Here is a 14,104-nt window from a genome sequence, read left to right on the forward strand (position 1 = left end):
GGCGCATCGGATTATAGGGCGCATTAACCTCCTACGACCTGGCGTCCACATATGTGGAAATCACATTTTGGGTTGTCTAGACCAAAATATAAGATTTTGCTCTACAAGGGCCTGATATCCACTTACGAGTACGCTTTACTGCCACTGTTCCATCGAAATTTACAACAAATGTCCTCATCTCATTTTTCTCAAAAACAAAAATCAGGTAAAAAAAAAAAAAACTTGGTAATTCTTTGGTTTTACATTCATCAGGTCCCAAACAGCCCAAATAGCAAATAGAATTTAAAAATGCATGCCATGAAAGAGTTCGGATTTGAGGTTAATCGAAACAAAAGTCAAATGTTATTCAACTGATTCTTCTTGCTTCCTCCACTTCCGTACCATTGATTCATTAATGTTGAATTCTCTCGCAGCTTCCTCGTATTGTTCATGGATTATCTCAGGTGGTCTCCTGACTGAAGTTTGGTCCGTTTACAGCATCCTGCCATGTGATTGCATTTCTCACTAACCATCGGAAACCCTCGCGTTAACTTTTGTCGAGTGGAAGAAAGTTAGCGTTTTGGACCCAGATTACTCCGAGTCCAAGAGGGTCCTGACTACGGTAGCCGTAATGCTCCGACAATCCATCAAGCAGTGCGGCTTCGTAGCTTTCCAAAGTCGTACTAGAACATTTTTTGACAGATTTTTTTTAGTTCCGTGTACCACATACAATCAGTTCAAGGTCAGTAAGCACAACCAGAATTCATACATAAGGTGCACCGGATTATAAGGCGCTCTGTCGATTTTAAGCGAGCCTTTATAGTGCGGAAAATACGGTACAATGTAACATAAATCAGTCATGAATCAGTCATCTAACTTTTACTAAGGTTTAATGCCTCTACAACGGTCTTACTATAGCTTTTGTAAAAAAATGGCTTTTCTAATAGTAATGTGGACTACAGAACATCACTATATTAATATATCACAAATGTTTCACATACATGTGAAGGAAGCGCACTGCTGCTGCGTGGTGTTTTGCGGCATGTGTGGGATACGGATCATCAGCGATGTGGCGACAGAACTCAGACGCACTGACACATGTACATATGCACACTTACACGCTCCCACGCACTTTATTTAGCAGCATTAATCATGGTATCTTTGGAAGTTTCAGAGGAGGTTCAGAGAAACCATTTCAGCTTCAAAAAGATTTTTTTTTTTTTCTTCCCTGCTTTCTCCCGCTGGTTCATTCGTCATTATTATTACAGGATTAATCCTCGTCTCTCACTTCTTCACTATTGCCGTCTTAGCGTCTTCCTCCCACCATCTCATCTTTCTGAGGTCTTTTTTTTTTCTGAGGTGATGAAGAAGTCGCATCTCTCATGTGGATACTGTAGCAAATCCAGAATTTCCACAGTCGGCCTCGATAACTGAGTCATCAGGTGATGCAATCAAACATTTCCCCTGGTTCACACTTCTGTCACTTCTTCGCTTTGTTGTCATTCACGGGGTCTGAATAAATGTAGATGAACTGTATAATTTCTTGTGGGATAGATATAAAAACACTAGCATGGGAAGCCTTCAGCACAGAGCACACACATACTGATAATCATACAGAATAATGAGTACATGCTTTGCCCTACAGTCAGAGAGGGCATTTATGGCCTTTCAGCTCTTATGTAAAACGCATTAAATAAAATAACAAGGACACACACATTTGCAAACACAGGACTAGACAGTTCTGAGCCTGCTCAGTTAGTCGGTCACCTGGAGAAGTGGCAAGGTTACATGAAGGCTGGTATTCCTGGGCACACAGATATACACACATTCAATGAATCTGTGTGGTCCATGACGATGTAGCTGCAGGCCCACCCACAAGTCACTGAAGGGTTGGACACACACGACGCTGCTCCAGGTTTTTATTGGAAATGAATTTAGCCCAGGCATACACCCATACAAGCCTTAAATCATCCATTCTCATCTACGGCAGATTAATTATTTAATCATGTGCAACCGCTGTCCTCTCACAGCTTCGAATATTAATACAAATTTAGGTCACATTTGTATTCTGCTGCTGTTTGATTATGCAGAATGGCGGACTTGATGATTCAGGGCAATTTCACGGTGCCGACATCGAAGTAGTATCAGCGGTGGATACACGAGAGCTTTCTGGGAGGGATCTTCCTTGTCTTTGTTGTGCAGATTTCTGAGACAGACCGATGTCTTTCTCATGAACGGGCTGAAATTTATCCTCTTTTGTTGCCAGTTTTCATTATTTTTTTGGCCGGGTGTCTCTCCAGAGATGAGGCAGCGAGCAGCCAGACTTCCCTCCATGGAAACACTTGCCATTGGAAAATAGAGCAGCTCGCGTTTTCTGCCAAAAGGCGGCTGTAAACTAATTTCAACCCTCCCTCTCACCTACACGTACGTGTGCAACTTGCAAACACAAGTACGTTTAGCTCCAGAAAATTAATTCAGGGGTTTGAAGTATTGAGTGAAACATTCAGGATTTACAACCATGGTTTTTTTCACAGTCCCCCAGAAAGTTTAATTTCACCTATTAACTTGACCACAAATTAGTTTTGAGTACTTTGAGGCTTCTTCGCAGGCAACTAGTTTTGTGTCACTTAGCAAAATGTGATGAAGTGATTGATTTGACCCTGACAGAATGTTTCCTGCAACACAGGAGTGTTGCGACTGGTTGGCATGGGCAGCATCTAATATGTCCTTTCTGAGCTCCATGTTGTGATCATTTGTGATCATGTGATCATACTCGCACTGTCATTTTGTTTTCTTAGAATGTACTGTATTGTTAATGTGACCACTCCTAATCTTCTCTGTTTTCTCTGGTGGATTTCTGTTGTTTTTTTAAGCCTAAGGATAGACTTTTTCACTTGTACTGAGAGCAGATTTCAAATGTAAATACTACATTTGGGATCCACTTACAACCTTTTACCAGTTTTTGACTCAATAATCCAATTACCGCTGGTCCCCTGACCAAAAATATTTACTTTAAGCTCACGTTAAGCCAGTATTCATTCTGAGTCTTTATTCGTTATAGAACTGTAGCTTAAATATTTTTGGAAATGTCTAAAAATTCGGGTACCTACTGTATTGGACCTTATTATATCCTAATATTAAAGCATTAATCCAGTGACAAGCGTCACCTTATCTTTTCTTATCTAAAATTCTCCCCCTCAAATTCACATTCTGATCTTGTGTTTACCCCTCGCTCAAGTGAAAATTGGCCAGAAATGAGAGGAGCTTGCTTAAAAGTCCAATTGTTTCTCCCCACAAACGAGAAACAAATTTGTAGACAAATACAACCTTCACACAGAAAAACAACTTATCTTGCACCCCTCATTCAAACTGAGGCTTGTTTGGCATGCCATTTTAAGTGTGCATTCATTTCAACTGAAGTGACACAGCATGACTGCCGCAGGGCCCAAACCCCCACCATTCTATATAATGATGCTGTTTGTAATTGAAATCAAATTGAAAATCGTAACCACCCTAATGAAAGTTTCCTATGTGACAAGTGGAAGCTTCCACAGTTTGCTTTTCCATCTGTTCCTTTCTCTCATTTCCTTCCTCCCTTTGTAAATTTCCAGTTTTGAGTCTTTACATCATATCATATTTTTCCTTTTTTGCCCCTTTTTTCCTGCTGCACATCACTGATTCTTTACCCGATTCATCTCACCTTTTAGATTATTCTGCTTTTATTCCCTTGCTTTTTTGTTTGTTTGTTTGATCATGCAACTAAAGTGGGTGATCGCAGAATTTTGTCGTTGGTTAAGAAAAATCTATTCACAATAACTAGCCAAGAGACACTGTCAGAAATGCAAATACAAAGGGTTTATATCTAGGTGCAAACCACTGGTTACACTCAAGAACAAGAAGACTAGATCAAATGTTTCCAGAAAAAACATGAAAGAGCCTGCACAGTCCTGAAAAAAACCAGCTAGCACTGCACTATGAACGCATACTGCAAAAGCAACCCAAAGAGTTTATGAAGACCAAGTCATTCGCATGATTTCAACGCAATAGAGCATCTTTTTCAGTTATTAAAAACAAAACTGAATGTAGAAAGACCCAGAAACAAGCAGCAACTGAAGGCATCTGCAGCACACAGGCCAGAGAGGAAGCTAAAAAAAGTAGCAAGCAATCAGTCAAGAGGTGTTGCTAAGTGGTATATAAAATACAATGCTGGGAAGCTATTAAACAGTGACTTTAAAAAATATATATATATCATAGACCTAAATGATGCCACCCTATTCCTGCCTTTTCAGTGATCGACGCTCATGACACATTTGGGTGCTTGTGCTTGTTAAGGATTGACCATGCTAAATATGCGCTCAAAGACAATCTTCTACCAGCCATCCAGCAGTGATTTGGTGACAATCTGTGCGTTTTCCAGCATGATGGAGCACCTTGTCGCAACGCAAAGGAGATAACCAAGTGGCTCCATTTTGCATCCATGGCCAGAAAACTTTCCAGATCTTAATCAAATCTATAGTCAATCCCCAGAAAGCAGGTGGGCAGGCAGAAGCCCACAAACTGATCTACTTCAAGCACTGATAAGGCAGGATTGGTTCATCTAGAATTTGACCCAGAAGCTAACGTTCTGCATCCCACAGAGAATTGTAAAAGTTATGAAGAAGAAGGATCGAGGCTGTAAATAGTGACTCTTTGGATAAATGTGATTTATTTGCCAATAAAACTCTAAAAGCTGTGAAATATTTGTAATTGTTTTTCACCATATCATAGAAAAATGTTTTTAAAAAATCTAAATAGAAATTCATAATTCAGTATCAGCCTGAAAAATCTAATATTGTTCTGCCTCCAATTTATTGTAAATTCAGCATCCCGTACCATTCACCACTACCTCTCTGTCCCTCCTCGCTGCAGGGGTGAAGGCGGTCTTCTCCGGTCATTATCACCGTAACGCCGGGGGCTGCCACGGTGGCCTGGACATGGTCGTAAGCTCGGCCATTGGCTGCCAGCTGGGAGAGGACACCCACGGAGTCAGGGTGGTGGTAGTGACTGCAGACAACGTCATCCATCGCTACTACAGCCTGGAGCAGCTGAGGGCTCGAGGCTTAGACGAGGACCTCAAGAAACTCCTGCAGGCCTGAGCGAACACTCAAACAACGATGAAGCTGGGTGTTTTGTTAACCGACTAGTATATTTTACATTCAGCACGTTGTTGCAACATGCTACAGTATTATGAGATCACTTGTTCTAATCAGACAGGAGATTATTCTTATGGTCTACCAGACCCAGATTTGAGTTCTCCAACGACTGAATCATCAAAAACTCTGTTAATTTCATCAAAGTGAAAACAACATAATTTAAATAGTTATGAGAAGAAAAGCAGTGAATTCAAAGCCAGCAAAAATGTCAGTCACAGGTAGTCACGTGTACAGAATCTTCCAGTTTATGTTGTCTCGACTGAATGTTTTCTTGCAAGCATCTCTTGGAGGGTTAGATGTTATCTGTGCTTCCCACTCTCCTAAAAGCGCCACACAGATCTTTGAATGTGTTTTAAGACTTGTGGGTTCTTCTATTGACAAGTGCAGTCCTCCTGTATCTGAAGTAGCATCACATCCTCAGGCACTAGCTCAGTCTGTCTGTGCGGTCCAGTGCATGTGTTATGTGTGTGACTTTGAGCACATCCAGAGTTTTCCATCTTTAAAAGAAGATTCCAACTTAAAACAGTGAAGCGGGCTTGGGCTTTGTTTGCTCAGTTTCCCTTTGGAACATTCCAGAGGCATGATGGGAGATGTAGGACACAACAAGAGTATGTAAAAAGGATGAGACTGAGGGGGGGAAAGGTCCACCTCAGCTCTTGTTTCTTTAATGTAATCAGTTCAAAATTGTGAAAAGTTGGAATTTTCCTTTTAATGTTCCTAAATTGTCTTCTTTGCTCTTCCTGCAGTCTGAAGCCTTTTTTGGACATCCTATGCAATCTTTAACATCACCTTATGATGTGTGTATGTGTTTTCTGTTTAATGTTGTACATCTGTCATCTCTTTGTTTGTAGCCCCCCCCCCCCCCCCCCCCCCCCTCTTTTTAACAGTTATCAAGAGTCTTTTAATATAAGCTGACCTCACAGATTGTTCTTTATCATTGTCAACTACAACAAAACTGAAAATCTCACTTTTAACTAAGACTAGTTTTAAGCTTACTGGTTTTTCATTGGCACAGTAAACAAATACACCACCATGTGACCACCTTAGAATAAAAAAAACAGACTTGCCCATGTTTGAACATTTATACAGTTGAGCTGCAGCTCTGGCTCAGGTTTGGAGAGAAAGTAAACAGCGAGGTTGATATCTGTGTGATAAAATGGAAAAACTGCCAAACAAAGAAGATGTCCTGGCCAGGACTTCATGTTTCATGCTGTAGTCGTTGTTTACAAATGCAGAATTTAGATTGAAGCTTGATTTTCATTTTTAATTCCAGCATAAGCTCGCCACAGACATGCTAACTTGCAACCGAAACCTGCTCAGACGGGAGTGGACATTAAAGCTCCACTCTGCATATTCGCATTCATATTCATACGTCTGTACAGATTACACGCTGCGCTACTTCATGTGCTCATGAAGGCAATTTAAAGCCTAGCGTGGTGGAATGGTGGACCTGCCACTAACAAGGGAATCTAAATGAATAGGTGATTACACAATGTAAATAAATTGGATGGCAAAGGAATTGGGACCATAAATAGTTTCTATAATAACTTGTGATTTAATCAGAATCTCTCGAAAAATTTAAGATTGCTTCATATTACCCATGAATGACTCTGTAGTGCGAGTGCTGCAATATCCACCCGTGGCTCCCAGTTACGATTTTATTGAAGCATAGATCAAACGGACTGTGATTTTCTCACGCTGTGATGCGGCTCAGATGAAAATATTTCATCATTAGGCTGGAGCTTGAGTCGAAATTTAGGATGCGGCAGCTCACACTTCAAGCACACCTAGTTTGCTTTAATCCGCACACGTCAGCGTCTGCGCAGCAAACCAGACCCGGAGACGTAAATAAAGAAATGAAGTGCAATTGTCCGATGAAAGCCAAACTTAAGGAGGTGTCAGACCGATGATGTGACGGTGCTGCGGTGTGTCCGCGGGAGGAGGAGGACAGTATTTCCTGACCGTTTAGTCACAGCGTTAACGCTCGACTCCCTGCAGGCTTATTTGGGAGCCAACGGTCCTGGAATTGTCTTTTAAAATGGACGTTTCTGAAACTAAATGACTTTCTTTGTGAGCCCTAAATCACTCTACTCAATTACACTTTCCACACACAGACTCTCACACTCTCCCTGACCGACTGGGAACCTAACAGAGTTGTCATGGCAACCATTTAGCAACACATCTGTGTGTGTCTCGGAGAGAGACTGCAAGTGTCGGAAAAAAAGTCTACTTACTCCTCGTGTGTGTGTGTGTGTGTGTGTGTGTGTGTGTGTGTGTGTGTGTGTGTGTGTGTTCGTCCCTGGTCTGGTGGGTACTGTAGGTGATTTTCCATTGGCGATGTGATCACTGACCTCATTTCACACTGACGGATTCGGTCTCTTTTCCAAAAAGTCGGCGTGCGATAGAGGGAGGAGGCGGCATCTGAGAGGAATGGATAATGAGTGTGATGTGTGAAAGACGACTGAGTCCATCTCCTTCATTTCCTGTCTGAGAAGGAACCTTATGTCCTTATCTATTTTTATATCCTCCCCGGTAGACGAGCTCAGCCACTTTGTTCTTTTATCTGTTTTGAGGATGTGTGTCTAAATTTTGTTTTTGTGCACGTTTCTTCCATAAATTTGTGTGTGTGTGTGTGTGTGTGTGTGTGTGTGTGTGTGTGTGTGTGTGTGTGTATATATATATATATGTTGGGGGATGGCATTACACAACTTTGACTTGTTCCTGTGTTGAATTCTAACGAATGACCATACTGAACAATATTACTGTGACAGCCAATTGTATTTTTATAATAAATGTTGATTTTTCTCTAACAGTGACTAACTCTGTGATTTTTTTTTTTTTTTTTTTTTTTTTTTTTTTTTTTTTTGTGTGTTCATTCATTTGTAGCCGTTACCACTTTACAAGCTCAGCTCACACAAACAATTTCTCGTGCATGTGTCTAAACAGCAGTGAGATGTAGTGTTAATTTGTGTTATACAAGAACTTTGGACACTTCTGAAATCTGCTCCCAGGAAACAACGTTGAGCCATCTCTGAACTCCTCCTCTTATATTTTAGACTTTTATAACCAAGATAGGCCAGTTTCTTTTTGTAAACAAGGTGTTTTGTTTTTTTAGTTTTGTTTTTTAGGAAGTAGAAATAGTACACATAGAAAACGTTTTAAAGGTGCACAGTCGATGGCTACTTTGTTACATGTATTCAAATCCTAATATCAGCCAATCACATGGCGACAACTCAGTGCATTTAGCCACGTCAACATGGTCAAGATGACCTGCAAACTTAAATTCCATTTATTCAGAAAGAGGAAGAAAGATAATTAAGTAGTTTTGAATGTGGCATGGTAGTTGACCCAGATGGTACCAGATGTTGATCTACTGGGATTGGAATGGACACAACCATCTCTAGGGTTTCTAGAGAATGGTCTGAAAAAGAGAAAATGTAGTGAGCAGCCATACTGTTTCAACCTGATAGGAATGCAAATAAGCACTCATTACAAACAAAGTATGCACAAGAGCATCTCTGAATGCGGAACATATGGGCTGCAACAGAAGACCACATCGGATGTCACTCTTAGCTCAGAATCAGAATACTTTATTACTCCTTAGTACCAAGTGAGCATGGATTAAAACCCACAGCCTACCCAAGTACTATTATTGACAATATCCATCCCTTTATGGCTGCAGTTTCCTCATTTTGTCCCGGCTGCTACGAGCAGGATAATGTACCATGTGACAAAGCTCCAATCACTGGACTCTGATGGCCTCCACAGTTATCAGACTTCAATCCACCTTTGGAATACAGTGGAACATAATATTCACATCTGGATGTGCAGCTGACAAATCTGCATCAACTGTGCAACGCTATTGTGTCATCATGGACCAAAACCTCTGAAGAATGTTTACAGCACCTTGTTGCATGGATGACACAAAGAATAAAGGCAGTTCAGAGGGCAAGAAGGGGTCCAACTTGGACTAACAATGTGTCCCTAATAAAGTGGGCGCTGAATGTATACTCCTATAAAACTGTAACGTTTAAGCAATGGTTCACTAAAGCAGATCTAGGTTCAGTCTAGAAGCAATGTTGGTTAAATTTGCCCCATGATGGAGTTGGACAGCAGGAAGCAGGTGCTATCTGCGCACTAATCCAAAAGGGAACGTCTCAGCTAGTGTTTTGATTTTCTGAGAACATCTCAGCTGGACGCCGCCTGGTGACGTTCTCAGCATGCACATCTTTGAGGGACAGAGGATGTTACTTGGCAACTCTTCAGAGCAAATTGAGGATATTCTGAGAACCTCCAGAGGAAGTCATAAAGCAGAAAATTTATATCATAATCAAAAGAACACTTTTGATAAGAACTTCTCCAATAATCAGTGAAGACACAGGATGTCCATCACCTTTAGAAAACACCAGCTTCTTTATAGCGACTGAGATTGGTGCGGCTATATCGTATTTTTATCGCCATCACTGCCTGAAACACATTCTAAGAAACACTTTTCTTACCTTTTAATCCACAAAAACATTGGAGTTGTACAGCTATGAACAAACTTTGATTACAGCACTGACCAATTCAATCCAGCATTCAAGATATTCCTCAGACTGTGCAGGCCTAACTGAGACTGAATACATGAACCACCTCAGAATATATTGATGACTATTCTTCTTCCTCTCCAGCAAAACTTCATCCAATATGGCCTGCAAACAGTTGCACATTTTTAATCAATCAATAAAAAAGAAAGCGGAACAAAGGGATGAAAAGTTAAACTTTAGCGAGGGAAAGGTCAGCACAATAACATCAGCAAAGTCTTGTTTATTTTCCTCGTACTCCTTTTCATTAAAGTTTGCTTCTCTGCTGGTCGTCCATGCAACCCCCTGCGGCGGCTCTATGCGCCACCAGGTGTGCCTTCCCCGCAGGTTGAGAGCCACGGCTCTGCAGGGTCTCTGCATGAGCACAATTGTGCCGTTCAGGTCGGAGCAAATGAATGTCCATTTTGGGCGGTCTGATTGATGTGAGATTGAACCCGCCTCGAGGACTGGTTATTTATGACATGGAAGAAAATAGAGACCCGGGGCGACATGATCGAGCAACGCCTTGATTCACATGAAAATGTATCAGACATATCGACTGTTCAAATTCTTTCTGAGTAAATATTAGAATCTGTTACTGCTGAAAAACAGATGTCATGATTGTGTGACAAGGTGGAAAACCACGCATATGAGCTTGAGCGACAACATTTTTTACATCCAGTGTTCTGTCGGGTTGAAGTCAGGACTCTGCGCAGGCCAGTCAAATCCTTCCACACCGAACTTGCTCATCTACATCTTTATGGGCCTTTGTTTGTGAACTGGTCATGTTGGGAAGGTGGGAAAGCGCCATCCCCAAAGTGTTCCCACCAAGTGTGGAGTATGAAATTGTCCAAAATGTCTTGCTATGCTGAAGCATTAAGAGTTCCTTTCGCTGTAGCTAAGCGGCTGAGCCCAACTCCTGAAAACAACCCCACACCATAATCCTCCTCACCAAACTTTACACATGACCCTATGCAGTCTGAGAAGTATTGTTCTCCTAGCAATCGCCAAACCCAGACTCGTCCATTGGTTTGCCAGACAAAGAAGCCACTCCAGAGAACATGTCAGCGTGCTTCACACCAATGCATTCTACGGCTCAGATCCAGCTGCTCAGCGATACACACTGTTCTTGTGCTAATCTGACGGCCACATGAAGTTTGGAGGTCTGTAGCGATTGACTTTGCAGAAAGTCGGTGATCTCTGCGCACGACGCGCCTCAGCATCTGCTGTTTCCACTCTGTAATTTTACATGACCTACAACTTCATGGCTGAGTTGCTGTCGTTCCCAATTGCTTCCACTTTGTTATCAAACCACTAACAGTGAACTGTGGAATATTTAATAGTGAATGCTCTAAATAAACCCCTAAATTCGATGTAAAGTCAAGTAAAAACTTTTGGCCATATAATGTATAAACAAGATTAAGGGATGTTATAAACCCCTATGCCATGTTACTTTAAAATACCCCTCATGGCAAAATGTAATCCATGTTTTTGTGATGTACACTGATCCAGTATTTAAGAGTACCATTTTCACATAAATACCCATTTTTAACCTTTCCGCAAAGCAGAACCATGCCTGGCTCAAAGGGAAAGGTGAATAATGATGATTGTAATCCATCATTTTGTAGTTTAATCTCAAATCCGGGGGATCATAGACATACCACGTCAGCAGGGATTGTGCTAAAATGTGGTATTTTCACATGAAAGTACAGACACCTCAAACGTAAGTGGAATTCTAGTCAAATATTCCAAACATTCCTCATACAAAGCTTTTAGTCCAATACTTTTATTGCTTTTTTGTTGCTCAGTGTCATTTCTTTGAAATAATATAAAGGCTTTTAGACAGACACACAAAGTTCCCATAGGATGGCAGCTTTGTGTACAAATGTGCTTCCTGCTCAGTTCCTACACGTTTGTTTTACTGTGACAGAGTGACAGATGAAAGCTAGTTCCTGTTTCTTGATGTAAAGTGCTGTCACAGTGTCTTGGAACGCTTACAGGTGTAGAAAAGAAACACACACGTACCTATAAAACAGACTACACGCGCATTGAAGCCTTTTCCACAACACTGTTTTTCTCACACGAAAGCATATCAGAAGTGGGCGTAGAGGACGCGGGTCATGGGTCACTTGCTTTCCAACACCCGTGAGAATCTTACATGCAGGGTGACAGCGTGGAATGGAGGGGTGGGGCTGACATTTCAAAAGTGAGAACAATAAATCACCAGGGGCACACTAAAGAGGTTATTTTATATTTTGGGTCCTAATGGAATCCAAGAAGTGATCATTACATGGTGGCAAGAATAATTTGGCCGTCCTCCGTGCTGTTGGATGCGCGAGGAAAATTACAAAGCAGACAGAGCGTTAGGTGAAGCAACCAGTCGGCAAAGCAAAGAAACGACATTCAGCTCGGCACCCTTCATCACAGTTCTTACGCTCAAAGCGGTGACAGCCGAGGCAGTTAAATTACATGCTCCCATAGATAGGGCTCTCATTCCTATTGTTGTAATGAAAAAAACTAATTTCACAACACAAATCTTCTGAATTATAATACTCGAGGACTTAAATCCACGTTGTTTGGCTCTCTAAAATTACTTCATGCGCAAGTCTGAAGGGACTTGCAGTAAATGGGAGATTTGTGCTGTAAACAATGAGAGCACTGAGAGTTTTATCAAAAATTAGACCCAGACTGAGAATTGCTCTCTAAAAGGATTTGTCTGGTTGTGGCATACGTCCTGATAATTGTGTGATATGATTATTAGCTTAAAAGAAAGCGGTTTGTTTGAATTAAACATCTGGTCACGTCTGCTCTGCTCCCAGGAAGGAACCTTTTCATTAGAAACAGCTACGTATTACCCAGAAGCTCCAGTTTAACCACATAACTCAGCAGCTTTAAAGAGACAGCTACTAACGTTTTGGGTTTGAGAGTAAATATACATTGATTAGGGTGTAATTACATTTTTAACAAACTCATGTCTTCCATAAACTTAAAATTAATTAATTAAAAATAGATATGAGCCAGTTTCAGGTTGTGGATCCACTTAATGGCATTTCATGTATTTGGATAAAGATGGCCACATATATATTATTGCCAAAGGCAGAAGAGAAGAGAAGTCATAAGCATTCACGTGGTGCTTTATCACCTGATAAGGGTGCTCTTCACCACCAAAGCAAAAGCGTGAAGGAAAGAGACAATGTGACCGGCATCTGGATAAAACGTCATCCCCTCCTTCCTCACCTCGAGCTTCATCTCCTGAACTGAAGGCAGGGCTCTAATACATATACAAACATGCATAAAAAGGCTATTTCTCTACGTCCAGCGAGAACCTCATAAATCTGGGAAAAAATTATGTTTTATTTTTATTGTAGAAACAGGTTTAATCCCAGCATTCATTCTCCTTTCTGTGAACCAAACATACCAGTGAGCTGATGGGAAATGTAGAGTTGATGTAAGATTTCAGGCCACATAGAATAATTTGTTTCACTGTTGCTGTGCAAATTGTGTCCACAGCAGCCCATGAATGTAGATGTGAACATCTACAACTGAATGACAATAACGTGCTCAGAAGATGGTGCAATATCATTAAACCTTGTGTATTTAATGTAAATCATCAGCCTACTTGCATCCTCCTGCTGTGCAAGTATGAGACTTGGCTCGGAAAAGGAGACGAGTACGAGAACAGAGATGCACACACTTGGCCGGGCTCCAGTATCGCCACCCCTTCATTTCTCCACGCTGTCCACAGGTGTTGGGGGGGAAGGGGCAGGAGCAAATGAAACTTGGCGTATCGAATCATGGCCTGACGTCAGGGTGCCACCCATTATGGCGGTGGGCCCGCTGACAGCGCGAGCCATCTGGGCAGCAGAGAAGCGGGGACAGGCCCATCCATTCCTGTGTCCTGCCCTCTGGGCACGCAGCCAGTGAGACAGACTGGGAGAGCTGGCCGGGATCAGCGCTCCTCGCTCGCTCACCAAGCCGAGGCGTGTTTTGATCGTTCTACAAATCACTGGGGTCAAAAATGAGCACGATTCGCTTTATTTAATGCGACTGTTTGGTTTCACCCACTCAGTTTGACCGGTCACAGATGTATCCCAACTGTTGCATTAATGCCATAAATAATGTTACTCATATTCCTTGTTTTCTTATTTCTCTGATATCAGATGAGACACAGTAGTACAGAATGGCCTGCGCACTGCTTGATTGACCGCAGCTCCTCAAATTCAACATGAAAATGCTTTGATACACCTTAAAAGATATGTCACATTTGGCCTTATTACACGTCTACCCCGCAGTCACGGCAATGAAAGTCTGCGAGAGACCCCGATGGTGGAGCAGTGAAGCAGCAATGATAGCAAAGACACTAAAGAAGTG

The 14,104-nt window shown here is 41.7% G+C and overlaps 1 protein-coding gene across 1 annotated transcript in view; it reads left to right on the plus strand.

Annotated features, from left to right (window-relative positions):
• Window positions 1-7,981, plus strand: part of cpped1 (calcineurin-like phosphoesterase domain containing 1) — a 60,656-nt gene extending 52,675 nt beyond the window's left edge. The window contains exon 6 of the mRNA XM_040023135.1: window positions 4,888-7,981. Within this exon, the coding sequence (XP_039879069.1) occupies window positions 4,888-5,114 (227 nt within the window). The 3' untranslated portion in view covers window positions 5,115-7,981. The remainder of the gene's footprint in view (window positions 1-4,887) is intronic.
• Window positions 7,982-14,104: the final 6,123 nt, after the last annotated feature.

The sequence above is a fragment of the Simochromis diagramma genome, unplaced genomic scaffold (genome assembly GCF_900408965.1).
Source record: "Simochromis diagramma unplaced genomic scaffold, fSimDia1.1 OVJJ01000208.1, whole genome shotgun sequence".
Taxonomy (NCBI): domain Eukaryota; kingdom Metazoa; phylum Chordata; class Actinopteri; order Cichliformes; family Cichlidae; genus Simochromis; species Simochromis diagramma.